The 17,681-nt window shown below is 39.3% G+C and overlaps 1 protein-coding gene across 1 annotated transcript in view; it reads left to right on the forward strand.

Moving 5' to 3' along the window:
* LOC149226375 (uncharacterized) overlaps nucleotides 1–17,416 on the forward strand; it is a 39,914-nt gene extending 22,498 nt beyond the window's left edge. Inside the window, exons 2-4 of the mRNA XM_089380186.1 lie at nucleotides 13,537–14,785; nucleotides 15,194–16,096; nucleotides 16,202–17,416. Coding sequence (XP_089236312.1) covers nucleotides 13,537–14,785; nucleotides 15,194–16,096; nucleotides 16,202–17,416 — 3,367 coding nt within the window. The remainder of the gene's footprint in view (nucleotides 1–13,536; nucleotides 14,786–15,193; nucleotides 16,097–16,201) is intronic.
* Nucleotides 17,417–17,681: the final 265 nt, after the last annotated feature.

A 17,681-nucleotide genomic window follows, 5' to 3' on the forward strand; every position in this document is an offset into this window, starting at 1 on the left:
CATGACTGGTGACAAGGATTTGTTCAGTGACCTGGAGGAGAAGGATCTCTAGATGCATATCGAGATGGGTGACGACAAGAGGTATAGTGCTACTAGATTGGGCACGGTTACTTTTCAGAGGGAGCAGGGTGCTCCTCTCACCTTGAGAGATGTTATGTATGTGCCCGGGTTGAAGAAGAACTTAGTATCAGTCACCATGTTGGAGGATAGAGGCTATGATGTGGTATTTAGCAAAGGAAAGGTGTTCCTTCGACACATAGCCACGGGTTAGGTAAAGAAGATAGGGATTCGAGTTAAGAATCTCTATAAGTTGGAGGTAGAGGATTGTGCTGCTTTGAGCACAAAAGTAGAGAAGGTGCAGAGTCGAGACGTTGGCGAGTTGTGGCATAGGCAATTAGGTCACTTGCATCATGGGGATTTGAAAAGTATGCAGCAGATCTCTACTGGTCTTCCCAAAGGCACACTAGATCAAGTTGATACATGCAAGGGATGTACTTTGGGAAAATACACCAAGGCTTCCTTTCACGACAGAGACAGTCGATCAGAGGTGATTCTAGAGAGATTCCATTCAGATGTGTGTGGACCATTCTCAATAGAATCCATGACCAAACACGGGTGTTATGTTATATTTGCTGATGAATTTTCTCATAAATGATGGATATTTTTCATGCAGAAGAAGGATCAACCTTTCACAAAGTTTTGTGAATTTAAAGCATTGGTCAAGAAAGAGTCTGGAAAGAAGGTTAAAGCTCTGAGGAGTGATAATAGTGGTGAGTATGTTTCAAATTAGTTTAAGAACTTATGTGCGGTAGAAGGGATTAAACAAGATTTGACGGCACCCCATAAACCACAGCAAAATGCGGTGGTCAAAAGGAAGAACAGAAGCATTGTAGGGGAAGCATGGGCGATGTTGCATGGTCAAGGCCTACCACTACACTTGTGGGCTGAGGCATGCAACACAGTTGTTTATTTGCATAACAAAAGGCTACATCGGATACTTGGGATGAAAACATGAGAGGAGGATTTCTCCAGTAAGAGGCCAAATATTGGTCACTTTAGGATTTTTGGGTCATTGGTATATTTCCATGTGACCAAATATGCACGGAAGAAGCTTGAGCCGATAGCAGAGTTGGGGATATTTGTGGTGTACACTGATATGCCTCACAACTATTGATTGTACTTGTCGACGAGCAGGATGACAGTGGTTCACAGGGATGTCAAATTCGATGAGAAGAAGGTCATGTGAGTTTCTCTTCAGAGGGAGCTCCAGCTACATGCGATTGAGGAGCTTTTATATCCTAAGGTTGAGAAAGGTTAGATTGATGTGGAGAAGCCACATGCAGAGGATCCAAGAGTGGATATATCCACTCAGGAAGAGTCTTCCAGAGATGGGAAAAAGTGCACCAGAGAGGCTGACAGGTTATTGCAAGATGCACGGGAGAATGTGGGAGCACCCACATCTCAGCGCAGGCAAAGGAGGTCCCCTGAGAGGTACACTAGATACATGGCTCTTATGAGCAGATGTGTTAAGACAGAGCCATCTTCCTTTGAGGAGGCAGTGCAGCAACCAGTTTGGGTTGATGCCATGGTGGAGGAGTATGACTTCATAGTTCGTAACAGTGTTTGGGATGTGATCCCAAGACTGGAGGAAAAGTTAGTGGCTAGCTCCCGATGGCTTTACAAGGTAAAGCAAGCTCTAGATGGTAATGTGGAGAAACATATGGCCATGTTTGTGGCCCATTTCTTTTCACATGTAGAGGGGATTGACTATGATGAGACATTTTCTCCTGTTGCAAGGTACTCATCGATCAGATTTATATTGGCACTGTCAGCGCAGATGGGTTGGAAGATACATCAGATGGATGTAAAGGCAACTTTCCTTAATGGCATGATTGAGGAAGAGGTGTACATAGAGCAGCCTGAAGATTTTGATACCTTCGACCGTGAGTCGCATGTGTGTCGACTCAAGAGGGCGTTGTATGGGCTAAAGCAAGCACCATGTGCTTAGTACAACAGGATCGATAGCTACTTCACTAGGTTGGGCTTCACTAAGAGTGAAGCAGATGCGAACATGTACCACATAATGGTGGAAGGTAAATTGTTGATCATTGTTTTATATGTCGACGATTTGATTCTGACAGGTGATGATCAACTGATCAAGTCTCGCAAGGAGGATCTTGCAAGAGAGTTTGAGATGAAGGACATGGGCTCATGCATTACTTTCTAGGCATGGAAGCATGGTAGGGTGATGGGTAATTGTTTGTGTCTCAAGGCAAGTATTCCAACAAGATACTCAGGAGGTTCCGCATCGAGAGCAGCAAACCCATGGAGACTCCTCTAATAGGTAATTGGAGGAAAGAGGATGCTACTTCAGGGGAAGTAGTGGAAGCTACTAGTTATAGGCAGCTTGTGGCTTCACTCATGTATTTGGTGAACACACGACTGGATATGTGTTATGCAGTTAACTAGCTTAGTCAAGCGATGGTTAGGCCTACCAAGATGTATTGGAAGGCGGTAAAGCATGTGTTGAGATACCTCAAGGGAACTACTCAGTATGGATTGTGGTACATATGGACAAAGTGAGTTAAGATTCAAGGCTTCACCGATGCAAATTAGGAAGGGAGTCGGAGTCCATCCAAAAGGAAGAGCACATCAGGAGGGATCTTCAATATTGGGTTAGCATTAGTTTCCTTGTCAGTAGGAAACAGAGATCGGTTGCACTCAGTTTGGCAGAGGCAGAGTACATGATTGGTTTGTTTAGTCAGCAGATGGATCCAAGTGTGATTTATTGCGATAATCAGAGCTGTATCAAACTCTTTGAAAGTCGAGTTTCTCATGATCGGTCCAAGCATATAGATATACGATATCATCATCTTCGAGATTGTGTATTGAGGCGGATTATGTTGTTGGAGTACATTCCCACAGAGGAGCAAGATGTTGACATTTTGACAAAGGAATTGTCAAGATGTAAATTCAAGTTTCACATAGACAGGATCAGGGTAATTGATAATCCCTTTCTTGTTGAGAGGGAGTGTTGAGAAATGGAAACAAGAAATTCTAGTTTAATTTGTCCTTGAATTAAACTGTGAATTAAAATCGAATTCTATTCTCATAGCAACTTGTAAATAGTTAATTAAGTTTAATTGACTTAATTAGCTTAGGAATTTCGAGTTGGAAGTCTTTCTGTAGTCATGTATATGTTCTCCCTAAATTTTAGGGGTCCAGGATGAGTTTATTTGAGTTGTAATTAGATAACTCAGTTTGACTAAGTTATGGTCAGTTAAACTAGTTCTAACTGTTTGTGGAACTAGTAGAGGTCTAGTAGTGAGTTGGTGCACTAGTGCATCCTCAGTGCTACTCCAGCTAACTGAAGATTCCCTCATGAGAAAATCATGCATGTCAATTCATAGAAAGACCCAGTTGAGACTATAGTGCAGGGACAGTGTATTATCAGTTGTAGAATGATCTGAGTTGTACAGATCATGCATGTAATCAAAAGAGGACCTAGATTTGGATTGCGCAGTTATGGAAGAAGGAATTCCCAATTAAATATGGGCTATTCCTCTCAGGAATTGTGCAAGGAAATAGGGGCTCAGCGGGCAATAGAAATTGGCTAAGTGTTGGTTAGTGTAGGCTTGTGAGGCAGAGAGTTGATCATACTTGTGCAGGAATTGTTTTTGTGTGAACAAGATTTGTATTATCACTCAGGTTTCTGATCACTGCAATAGATAGTCGAGTGTTTGAGCAGTGGCTTTCCCTAGAGAAACAATTGTGTTATGTGTCTTTGATTATCTTCCTCTTATCGATTATTGTTTTTCATTGATTATTGGTTTCCATTGTTTAAAGAGTAGAGTAGATTTTTGTCTTGTGTTTTAGTACATTACATGGGTTGTGAATCTATAGGAAAATATACAAGGCATTAAGTACAAATCTCAAAGGCTACAATGAGAGTATGAATGACCAATAAATACAAGTTATGGTTTCAATAATGGGTTTTTTCATCCTAGAATAAAATTTCATTTAAATTCACTTTTCATCTTAGCACATTTTCTACAACTCCCTCCACACAATATCCTATCATTTCACAATTCCTCCTCAACTGAACATAATCAATATTTTATCATCAAAATAAAGATATATAATATACAATAAAAATTCTTCTAAAGTACACAATTTTTTGCTCATGTGTACGTCATTCACATCACATTTTCTTCATTTCCTTATCTTCTTTTAAATCGATAACTTGACTCATCATTCAAAATTATCTTTAAAGTATGCAAGTAAAAATAAATTTTAATTATTAGAATTAATTATTTATAATTAATCAATAATAATTATTATTTAAAGTCGCAACCAAGCTAGACATCACATTGATGCATGACATCCCCTTGTTTGTGGGATTGGGCCACCCTTCATGCTATGATTTCACTATTAAAATTTACAAAGGTGTACATACTCTATCTGCCTCTAAATTAAACCCACAATATCTTATGAGGAAACACATATTCTTAACCATTATGTCTACTAAAACTATACATTTATAATATTATTTAAATTTAATTCTTTGTTATCATCACTTATAAATAAGAAGGAAAAATTTAACTTGTAATCATTGAATACTTGAATACCAAATATATAACTCTTATTTATTACAAGAACATGCTTATCCAAGAACATATCTCATATTTTCTATATAAATAAATTTTGATAAATGTAATAAATAAGTAAAAGTCATTCATGATAATGAAATCTATTATTTTATAATAATCATATTTTTTATTTTCATAAATTTTGATAAATAAGTAATAATGAAATCTATAATTTTATAATAAATTAAGAATAATTTCATTGCTATAATGACTAGCACAACCACATTAGTAAATGTGGTTGATATAGAACGAAGGCGTCATTTTCCATCATTCATATGTCAATAAACTTTTATAAATGAGGCTAATCAATAATTTAATAGTATTTATTAATACTAATATTAGTATTAATATTCATGTTATTTATATTAAAAACCTTAATATCATTAATAATATTAATATAAAAGTAATATAAAACATAAAACCTAATTTTCTAAAATTAATAATTAAAAACATACCGATCAAACGAGAACTATTACCTCAAAAAGAGAAATCTAATAAAAACACATGAATAGACACCCTCAAAATCAAAAATGTTGACACTGGAATCACTGTTTTACCTTCTTTTTTTAAGAGTTAATTTTCAACATTATTTAAAAATTGAAGTAAAAGTCAATTTTTTTGTGCAAGAAACATCATGAAAACGAAAAGTGTTGATGTTGGAATAACGTCTCTTTTTCCTGGGTAAATTCTCAACATCTTTGAATAATGACGTTAAAGATAAATATCATGACTCTGAAAAAACTTAAAATTCAGGGGATTTTCAGGCAAGACATCAAAGATAAAATATCACCTCTATGAAAAGCCTTAAAATTCCAACAATTTTCAGCCATGGTGTTAATATTCTTTAAAAAAATTATTACCATTTAATTTATATTAATTTATTTTGATTTTAAGTTTATCATATTAATAACAATTTATTAAATATAACGTCTTTTTTATATAATGTTATGAAGTCACTAGATAAGAAACACTTTAGTTATGATGAATGAAAAACTTTACAAAACAAATGAAATTATATGTGATTTTGAAATTTTTTATACTCTCTGCATTAAAACATTTGTTTTTTTGGAAATTTGTGTAAATATTTTATTTTTAAATAATTTTAAGATTTTGAGATTTGCAAATTGTTTTTTAAAAACTATATTTCAAAATTCAGAAATATCTATATATATATATATATATATATATATATATATATATATATATATATATATATATATATATATATAATTTTTACATATAATAATAATGATAATAATTTAATATTAAAATAAAAATTTCTGACGCGAGCGCTCTGCAACCTGCAAGATCCGCATTCCGCACGATCTAAAGCCTACGAGAACGCCCGCATTTCGCGCGTTCTCAGCCTGCGAGGGAGTCCGCCGAGGGATCTGCTGCAGGCTGCGGCCACCCTGGCTGGATCTGTTGGCTCTTCATGGAGGAGCTGACTCCCTCTCCTCCTTCACCTTCCGCCGCTGAGGCCTTCAAAACCCTGCTGGCCTCTTTGCCCAAGAAGAAATGCATGGACGCAGCAAAGTTTGTGAAAAATCTCAAAGATATCCCTGAGATCGCCCTTCCGCCAAAAGGACCGATCCAAGTAGCATTGTCCCTAGCAGATCGGGCTCTGGTTGGTCAGTTTGCAGGACTTTGGCCTTCCTCGAAGTCAACCGAAAACTGGGTCGCCAGGAACTGGGCACCTTTGATAAAAAACAAGGTAACCTCTTACTTCCTCGAGAGAGGATATTTTTTGTTTGAATTCTCTGCAAAAGAAGACAAAGATCTCATTTTCAGGAATGGCCCCTACTTCATGGGCCCCCAAGGGCTGTATTTAAATAAATGGACGCCAGACTTCGATCCGGCGGTGGATGTGCCTACAGCAGTCCCGGTGTGGGTGAGACTCCCCAATCTCCCAATTCACTGCTGGAACTGGGATTCTTTGAAGCACATAGGAAATACCCTTGGAAAATTTATAGACAAGGCCAACAGCAAGGACCAGTATGATTGTGCCAGAATCTGTGTGGAGGTAGATCTGGAGGTCGAACTACCGTAAGCCATCAGAATATTTGTAGGTCCCTGGACTCATGTACAGAAACTGGATTATGAGCAACTGCCATTCAAATGCTGGAAGTGCCACGTCTACGGACACTTTGCCAGAGACTTCCCGTCCAAAGGGGTGGAAGAAAAAGGGAAGGAAGAAGGATGGAATCTGTTATGAAACCAGCTCAAGAAAAGATAGAAAAGATAGATCAACGCCTTAGAATTCAGCCTCTTCGAGGGCGCAACCTCCTTTACATTACATAAATGAACAATTCTTGGATGATACAAATGACAAAACCTCCTTTCTATATATAGGAGTCTAAGGAGTCACAATATAATCCAGCCGACCTAACAATAATAATATAAAGCCACAAAAATAACAATAGAGGGATTCTATGGGGCACAGAAATAACAACATGGGGGTAATAGGGGCACAACAATATAAATAAGGGGTATAACTACAATAGTAATGGGGTAATCACTAGTATTATAGGGACCCAACATGCCCCTCTCCTTCAAAAAAGTGTTGTCCTCAACGCTTGAGTAGTTCTGGATACTTCTGCATAAAATTCTCATCCTCCCATGTGGAATCTTCAGTGGATAAGTTCTTCCACTTGATAAGATACTCTGAAATTGATCGATTTCGTAGCTGTCGAGTTCTTGTTTCTGTGACTGCTTCCGGTTCCAATATAATTTTTCCTTCCTCGTCAAGTTCTGGCAATATTGTTTGAACTGGGAGCTTGTCGCCTATAACCTTCTTTAAACATGAAACATGGAAAACTGGGTGCAATCGAGAAGCTGCAGGAAGCTCCAATTTGTATGCCATAGTACCAATCTTTTGCAACACCTTGTACGGACCATAATACTTTGGTGATAATTTATTATCCTTCTTAGCTTGCTTTAGGGACATTTGCTTATATGGTTGTAGCCGTAGGAATACCCAATCACCTACATCAAAACTTCTTTCACTGCGATGTTGATCTGCCTGTTGTTTCATTCTATTTTGTGCCAACACGAGGTTATCCTTTAAGAGTTGGAGGACTTGTTGTTGATGTTCGATGTGATGTTCCACTGCCTGAACCTTAGAATTTTCTCTTAAATATGATGTGATGGATGGTGGTTGATACCCATAAAGTGCCATAAATGGGGTCATTTTTGTTGCTGTATGGAAGGAAGTGTTATACCACCATTCAGCCAGAGGCAACCATTTGACCCATTGTGTCTGTTTATCAGATACAAAGCAACGAAGATATCCTTCCAAACATTTGTTTACTATCTCAGTTTGCCCATCAGATTGAGGATGATAAGATGAGCTATGAGCTAACTGAGTACCAAGACAAGAAAATAATTATGTCCAAAAATTTCCAGTGAAAATGGGATCTCTGTCACTTACAATAATCTTTGGGTTTCCATGTAGCTTTTGAATTGTTTCCATAAATGCAGTAGAAACTGTACTGGCTTTAAATGGATGTGATAATGCACAAAAGTGTGCATACTTGGTAAGTCTGTCAACTACCACCATGATGACACTCTTTCCCTCAGACTTGGGTAAACCTGTGATAAAATCCATTGAAACCTCCTCCCAACGTTGGCTTGGAATGGATAAAGGTTGTAATAGACCCGGTGTCTTAATTGTTTCAACTTTATTTTGTTGGCAAACCAAACATTCCGCCACAAACTTTTGAATATCTGATTTAAGGCCATCCCAAAAAAATTCCTTCTTAACCCTGTGGTAAGTTTTTAAAAATCCTGAGTGCCCTCCTAAGGGAGAAGTGTGCAATTCCATAAGAATCTTTTGTTTTAGCTGGGAATTCTTACAGAGGTATAAGCGATCTTTGTACCATAACGAATCATTTTGCCAGCTAAATGTATCAGACGTACTGGAATCTTGTTGTAGCTTTCGAATAAGTGCCCACACTTCTTCATCATTCTTCCATTCCTCCCTTGCTTCGTTTATCCAATCTGGTTGGATAATAGAAATGGCGCACAACAATGCTTCCACATCCTCATCCTTTCTTGAGAGTGCATCTGCCACCACATTTTGCTTCCCTTTTTTGTAGATGATTTCAAAGTCATAACCCAACATCTTTGTGACCCACTTTTGTTGCTCTTCAGAGGATAATCTTTGTTCTAAAAAGTATTTAAGGCTATCATGATCCGTTTTTACCTTGAAGTGTCTTCCCATTAGGTAGGGTCGCCATTTCTTAAGTGCATGGAGTATTGCCAACATTTCCTTCTCATAAATAGCTTTGCTTAAAAACTTTCCCTTGATTGGACGACTTTCAAAAGCAATGGGTCTTTCATCTTGCATTAGAACAGCACCAATTCCATTTCCTGAAGCATCACATTCCACAATAAAGGTTTTTGTGAAGTCCGGTGTAGCTAAGACCGGTGCTTGGCACATTGCCTCTTTAAGATGTTCAAAGGCCTTTGTTGCTTTCGGAGTCCATGAAAATGCATCTTTCTTCAATAATGTTGTTAGAGGTGCTGCTATTCTCCCATAATTCTTAACAAACTTGCGATAATACCCTGTCAACCCAAGAAATCCTCGCAGATGCTTTATGGATGTGGGGATTTTCCATTCCTTAATGGCTTTAATTTTGCTAGGGTCTACCTTAACTCCTTCATGAGATACAATATGACCCAAATATTCCACCTCCTGGACTCCAAAGAAACATTTGGATCTTTTTGCATATAATTGTTTTTCCTCCAATAGTTGTAGCACCCTGTCAACATGTTCAACATGATCCTTCCAAGACTTGCTGTAGATTAGTATATCATCAAAAAATACTAACACAAATTTTCTAAGGAATGGTTTGAAAATTGAATTCATCAAACCTTGAAATGTTGAAGGTGCATTGGTAAGGCCAAAAGGCATGACCAAAAATTCATAATGACCCTCATGAGTTCTAAATGCCGTTTTCGGAATGTCTTCAATCTTCATTCTGATTTGATGATATCCCGAACGAAGATCCAACTTGGTGAAGTAAATTGATCCATGCAATTCATCCAGTAATTCATCAATGACAGGAATGGGGAACTTATCTTTAATAGTGAGCTTGTTGAGCTCCCTATAATCTGGACACATGCGCCATGATCCATCCTTCTTGTGCACCAATACTACTGGAGCAGAGAAAGAACTTTGACTTGGTTGAATTATACCAGCCTCTAGCATTTCTGCAACCATACGTTCAATTTCACTTTTTTGGACATAGGGATATCTGTACGGCCTGATGTTTGGAGGAACACTTCCTGGAATCAGATGAATAGCATGATCATGATCACGCATAGGTGGGAGACCTTTGGGAGTCTCAAATACCTTGGAATGATTGTCCAGGACTTTTTGGAGATCTGGAGAAATAGATGATTCCGATGTGGAAACATCTAGCGAACATAATTGTGCAATTACACCTCTTTGCTCCTTTTTTAGAAGCTTTGTCATACCATTAGAGCTGATTATCTTTCCTGGTTTCCCTGCAATACCCCTTAATTCAACTTCCTTTCCTTCCGTAGAAAATTTGATGAAAAGTTCTTGAAAATTAAAAGCTATTGTACCCAAGGATTGTAGCCATTGGACTCCTAGTACAACATCAGCACCTCCCATTGGAATGGAAAGCATTGGGCTAGTCAATACATATTCTCCCATGGATAGCTTGATATTATGGCACTTTCCAGAGCAATTTATTGTTCCTCCATTTGCAATCATCACTTGACACTCTGGTGCTGGATATAGGAAGCAATTCAATTCTTTTGCTACCCTACAATGAATAAAATTGTGGGTGCTTCCTGAATCAATCAACACTATTACCTTTTTCTTCTTGATTTGTCCTTCTATCTTGATGGTTTGAGGAGTGGTAATTCCCGCCAATGCATTACAAGATATGGTCGGATTTATTTGTTCTTCATCTAGGCTTTGTTCCTGGAGTATATCTTCTTCTTTTGACCTTTCTTGCTCCTTTTCTTCTTCCTCTTCACAATCTATGTAGAATAATTTCTTCTCAGCACACTTATGACCTTTAGTGTATTTGCTATCACAACTGTAACAAAGCCCTTTTGCTCTTTTTTCTTCCAATTGTTGTGGTGTCAACCTTATAGGTTGTGGAAGACTAGGGGCAACAACACTTCCGTCTTTATAGTTGTGAGTGGTATGCTTCCTGGTTGCCATAATTTTGCTTTCCATTTTTCTTGCTAACCTGAATGCCTTCTCTAATGAATCAGGTTCCCAAAGGCGAACATCATGTTGGATATTATCCTTTAAAGACCCTATGAACACATCAATCCTATGCTCCTCTGGAATATCTTTTACCCTTATGTTCAATTTTTGGAACTCCTCAATGTGCTCCATTACTGAACCCTTTTGTTTGAGACTTATCAATTGGCTAAAAAAAGTGTTGCTTTTTGTATCTTCATAATGTGCTATCAATTCTTCCGTAAAAATTGCCCAAGTGATAATTTTTTTACGAGAGCAAAGCCATTGATACCATACAAACTGATTTGGTTCCAAATATACAGTTGCCATACGTACCTTTTGTGTGTTTTGCACATTATTGAGATCGAAGAATTGCTCCATCTGTAATATCCATGTGGCAGGATCCTTGCCATCAAACTTCCTCATATCGATTTTTGGAATATGGTGAGTCTTCGATCCAACATTAGCATCTATGGAATCATGATTAACATTTCTTTTATTCTCATCATGAGTTTCCTTTAGTACCCTTTCATCCTTAGTGCCCATTTCTTGTAGCAACTTATTCATATTTATCTTCAATTCGTCCATGTCTGTCTTCAAATCTGCCATGTCTCTCTTCAAATCTGTGTTCGAATCATCCATCTTAGCTTCCATGCCCTTTATCTTAGATTCCACGCCATTTATCTTAGCTTCTGTTAGCTTTTGTGAGCGTGACATTTGTTGCACTTGTTCTTGTAATTTTGATATATCATGTAGCATTTCTTCCTCTTCTTCATGAGTCATGCTAGAGCTTTCAAGTTCCTTACTAGGTGTTTGCATTTTCTTTCCTCGGGGCATCAGTTACCGATAATAATGCTTTACTATGCCCTTTGAATTCCGTTAAACCAAGCTTACACAAAAATTTAAAAAAAAACTACACACCTTTTTTCACTTTATAGAAGCCTGATATTGAATCTGATGTATCTCTGTAATTTCGGATCATCCAATTTTGAAATTGTGACCTGTATTATCCTTTTGTGTCCTCTTTTCAATGCCACAAGTCTGACCCAAATTGGATTCTCCAAGGAAGAGTTATGTGAAATCTCCCATAGTGACTTGCTTTTAGACTAGTTCAGTAGAGCGAACTTGTACGACGTGCCACGAGTCACTGTTTCAACCTTTGAATCTAAAATACACATACAAGAAACTACAGCCCGTCCTCTTTCTGTACCTTCTTACGAAATTTCAATCTGATCCCCAGAGAGAAAGTTATGACGATTTTCCCCAGGTCACCTGTTTTGAATGTAATTCAGGAGTCTGCAAAAAGACCAACTTCCTCAGATCATATCTCCGCAAATATCGCGCGAAAAGCTCTGAAATTCGGACCCAAGGTTCAGTGCAATTTCTTCTCAAATGGGTTTTTTTTGCGACTTCTGAAACGTCACAGAAAAAAGTTATAGCGAAAATGCCACAATGACCTGTTTGGAGCAGCGAAACCCTAGAATCCAAAGCTCTGATACCAAATGTTATGAAACCAGCTCAAGAAAAGATAGAAAAGATAAATCAACGCCTTAGAATTCAGCCTCTTCGAGGGTGCAACCTCCTTTACATTACATAAATGAACAATTCTTGGATGATACAAATGACAAAACCTCCTTTCTATATATAAGAGTCTAAGGAGTCACAATATAATCCAGCCGACCTAACAATAATAATATAAAGCCACAAAAATAAAAATAGAGGGATTCTATGGGGCACAGAAATAACAACATGGGGGTAATAGGGGCACAACAATATAAATAAGGGGTATAACTACAATAGTAATGGGGTAATCACTAGTATTATAGGGACCCAACAGAATCAGGCAAAGTGCTCCAAAACCTTTCACAAGTAGAATGCAAATGGAAACGCCAAAGCTCCTCAAGCGGGCCCTGCTCAGAAACCATCCATGGAAAGCCAAGGGAATAAATTCAAGATCCTTGGATCTGAAATCATGAACACCCAGGAGACATAAATCCCAAAGGAGGCCTCTCCCTCTAAAGCCCCCCCTCCACTAAAAGTGTTCCAAAGAAATCCAAAGGGAGGATATCAGAAGAGGAGGAGGAAACCCAAGAGTTTGAGGAATCGGAGGAAGAAGGGGAAATAGGTGAATCTCAGTCCTCTCCTAGAAGATCTACAAGAGGACGCAAGTCTGCAAAGGAAAAAAGAGAACAAGAAACCTATAAGGACAAGCTCCAGGGCATCCAGCCAACGTTAGAGAAGCTTCTAGCAAAAACCCCGAAGATGATGAGGATCCAATCCCAAGGCTCCAAGGGAGCTCACCAAGGCAAAAATAAATGATGAACATAGTCTCCTGGAATTGTAGGGGAATGGGCACCACAGCTAAGGAAGAAGCAATGAATAGTTTAATAAGATTGGAAGCCCCAGATATCCTCCTCATCCAGGAGACCAAATTGGAGGACACAACTTTCCTCCAAGCAAGCAAAAAATTTTGGAACAAAAGTGGAGCGCATGCAATCTCTGCCCGTGGAGCATCGGGAGGACTTGGATCGCTCTGGAACACAAATAAGTTCTCATTAATCTCTGAGTCCTTGAATACCCATTGGATTTTTTAAAAAATGCAGCATTTAGAATCAAAGGAGATTATTTGTCTATTCAATGTGTATGCTCCTAACAATGCAGGGGAGAAAAAAACTGCTGGGACTCCATCAAAAGTCTGGCAGATCTAGAAAATCTGGAAAACATAATCATAGCCGGAGATCTAAATCTCACCCTCCTCTCAACAGAAAAAAGAGGAGGGAGCATAATCAGAGATTCGGCAAGAGAATGGGCAGAAGACCTCATGCAAGACAGGGATCTGCTAGATATAAAGCCGGTCACAGGCACATTCACATGGTCAAATAAGAGAGTTGGACTGGGTCACATAGCGGCAAGACTTGATAGATTTTTTGTTCAAAGTTCTTTCCTGCTTCTTGGGTTAGAGACTAGAATGCGTATTCTCCATAGTAGTGTTTCAGATCACAAGCCCATTAGTCTAGAGTTGTTGACTTCTAAGGATCTAGGGCCTATCCCTTTCAGATTTAGCTCTCCATGGACTAAAGAGACAGACTTCATGCAAAAGGTCAGAGATTGCTGGAAAGAGCCAGTCGAGGGTTCTCCTTTCTTTGTTTGGGAGGAAAAACTTCGAAGGGTTAAAGCGATGCTGAAAGGCTGGGTTAAGACCTTGCCCAATCCCACTATGGACAGGAAAAAAATTCAAAGTGAACTGGAAAAACAGCACCTCCACCTAGAAGCTGCCGAAATCACCAAAGAAGAGCTGGACAAGGAATCTCAGCTACAACAAAAGTTCCATAAGGCTTGTCTGGCAGAAGAAGAATTCTGGAGGCTCAAGTCAAGGAGTCTATGGCTCAAAGCTGGGGACCGAAATTCTTCTTTTTTCCACAAGCAGGCTCAAGCCAGGAAATGTCGCAATTCTATATCTAAAATCAAAAAAGACAACTGCACTTTAAAAGATTTTGCCAGCATTAAGAGGGCAGCTTCAGATCACTTTGAGAAGATGTATAGTGAAGGCGTGGAGACTAGCCAAAACGAAAAACTGCTAGATGTTGTTCCCAACCTCATCACATCTAAAATGAACCAGGCTCTTGAAGGCAAAATCACCAAAAACGAAGTTAGGGAAGCCCTCTTTGCAATGGAACCCGACAAAGCCCCGGGTCCGGATGGTTTCACGCCCAGATTTCTTCAGACATGTTGGCAGATAGTTGAGAAGGAGCTTTTCAAAATGATCCAGAAGTCCCAAGAGTGTCAAAAAATTGGAGGCTGCACAAATTCAGCATTCCTCGCCCTCATACCTAAAGAAAAAGGGGCAAACTCATTTAATAGATTCCGTCCTATATCCTTATGCAACATTGGATATAAAGTGATTACCAAGGTAATAGCAAACAGATTGAAGAAAATCCTCCCCAAAATTATCCCGGAGAATCAAGGTGGATTTATACATGGCAGGAAGCTAGTAGATAATTTCATCCTGGTCCAAGAGGCGATTCATTCCAGTCTTCGTCGAAAAGAAAAAGGTATGGTCATTAAACTCGACCTAGCTAATGCATTTGATCGTGTAAGACATAGATTTTTGTTTGCTGTTTTGCACAAACTTGGCTTTGGACAAACTTTTATCAAGTGGATCAGAGCTTGTATTTTGGAACCCTGGATTGCACCTTTAGTGAATGGCAGGGCTGTTGACTTCTTCAAAGCTTCTAGAGGGCTGAGGCAGGGGTGCCCCCTCTCACCCCTCCTCTTTGTGCTACAAGCCTCTTTCCTCAGTTTCTACTTAAACAAGAAGCAACAAGATCAAGATATAGTTGCCCTATGCATAGCAAGAGGGGTTAAGAGCATCAACCACGCCCTCTTCGCAGATGATACCTTGTTATTAGGGGCTGCAACTCAACTCTCTGCAAGCAAATTCAAAGAAGTGTTGGAAGACTACTGTCAAGCATCGGGCAGTGAACTAAACAGGGGTAAGTGTCATGTTTACTGCTGGAATATCTCAGCTACTGCTGCAAGTTCCATAGCCAGATGTCTAGGCTTTGCAGCTTCAGCATCCTGGACCTCCTTTAAATATCTTGGGCTGCCCATCTTCCATAAGAGGGCTATGAACAAGGACTGGCATCCCCAGATAGAAAAATTCAAAGCAAAAATGCAAGCCTGGGGATCCTCCTGGCTCAACATTGTCGGAAAAGCAGTTCTCATCAAATCCGTGCTTAGCAACCTGCCGCTATTTCAATTCTCTGTTCTTTTGGCGCCAGTGGGAATCATTAAGAGGATGGAGGAGCTAATCAGGAATTTTCTCTGGAAAGGAGGCAAACAAAATGAGAAGAGAATTTCTCTGGTTAATTGGGAAATAGTCTCTAAACCGCTGCAGGAGGGAGGATTAAACTATAAAAATCTAAGTACGCAGAATCTAGCAATGGGAGCCAAACTGATTTGGAAGATCATAGCTCCAAAGCCAGGATGGGTTCAACTGGCGCTGTGGAGGAAATATTTCAAAGGACAGAGACTTCGGTGCCTGGAGCAGCCCAAAGACCATAACAGAACCTCACTCAACACTCTAATTATTAAAATTGGCCCGCTAATAAGAGACAACGCCTACTGGATACCAGGAAATGGCAAACACATCAGGTTATGGGATGATAGCATAATGAACAGGCCTCCGCTGGTGAACTCGAATCTTAGGAACGAGTTGAAGGTATGGATGGATGAAGCCAATATAAAAACGCTCTGGGACATATCGAATTGGTGTGGAGACAGCTGGTCTGGCTAGAAATAGATCAACGTTCCATCTACGTTGCAGTCAGAATATGACACGCTGTTGAAGATGCTGCATGGGGTGGCTCCGTTGCACGCAAGAAGAAAAGACACGAGAGGCTGGGGACCGAAGCAGATTGGTTACACGGTGGCTCAGGGCTACGCCAAATTCATGGAGAGACCTCACGTGCCTCCTAATCTGGCGCCCTGGACTGGTATTTGGAATTTCCCTACCATTCCAAAAATTGACCATTTCTGCTGGCTGCTATGCCATCAAAAAATCCTAACAGATGATAGACTTCAGAAAAGGGGCTTTCTAGGGCCATCAAGATGCACACTATGCAAGGAAAGTCCGGAATCTGCTCTTCACCTCTCGCTGGCGTGCAATTACACAGGTCTAATCTGGCACGAGCTCCTTGGATCATCGAAATTTATGCCCGTCTTTCCCCACTCTGTCCCGGACTTGTTTGCTGGGTGGCTGGCCAGGTATCCAGGCCCAAGCCCAAAAAACAAGATTGTCAAAGCAGCATGGAATGCTCTACCCAAATTCATCAGCTGGCAAATCTGGTTGGAGAGGAACAGAAGGATTTTCAGAGATAAGGAACAGAACTTCAAACTAGTAGCAAATACAGTGAAAGGTCAGTTAAATGAGTGGCTAAGAGACAAAAGCGATGACACAAATCTAAGCCAACAGGATATTGAGTTTGGAGCAGCCCTTAACCTCAATTTCCAAAAATCGAAAATCCCACCTATATGTCTCAAAGATTGGAAAATAAGGAAAACCAAAGAAGAATTTCAATCTTGGTTGTCCAAGCAAACACTCCCCTCTCTTTTCTTTGACGGGGCAGCCAAGGGAAATCCAGGAATGGCTAGAGCAGGAGGACTCATTATAAATCCAGAAGAAGCATCTATACACAGGTTTGCATGGGGACTGGGCCACTCCTCAAGCATACAAGCTGAAGTCATGGCTCTGTTTCAAGGGATCAAAATGCTTAAAGAACTGGGGCACATAGAAGCAGTTGTTTTCGGGGATTCCCAGGTCATCATCAATGTAATGGTGACCAACACAAATCTAGCAGATCTTCTACTTGCAAGGACAATTACAAGAATAAAAGGCATGACAAAGCTCCTAAAATTGAAATTCTTTCATATCCTGAGAAACAACAACAAAGAAGCAGACTTAGAGGCAAATAAGGCAACCCAGTTAGGTGCTGGAACTATTCTCAGAGATAATGAAATCTCTTGGGAACCAATTCCCTAATTTTTCTAAGTTTATGTCTTTTGTTAAATCAGTTTGTATGCATTCATAAGCTCGGGAAATCAGCAGCAAGAGTCCATATGATAAATTGTAAAAAGAGGTGATTCATAAGCATATGCGCCATGTCCCGCTGGTTGGAGAGATGCCAAGAAACCAGTTTCACCTTTTGTAACCGAAATTATGGCATTTTGCCAAATACTTAATGAAATCCCATAATTGTTTCTGTAAAAAAAAAAAAAAAAAAAAAAAAATTAATATTAAAATTATA

This window comes from Pinus tabuliformis, chromosome J (assembly GCF_031772625.1).
Source record: "Pinus tabuliformis cultivar Carrire ecotype Pingquan chromosome J, CPIR1, whole genome shotgun sequence".
In the NCBI taxonomy this organism is placed as follows: Eukaryota; Viridiplantae; Streptophyta; class Pinopsida; order Pinales; family Pinaceae; genus Pinus; species Pinus tabuliformis.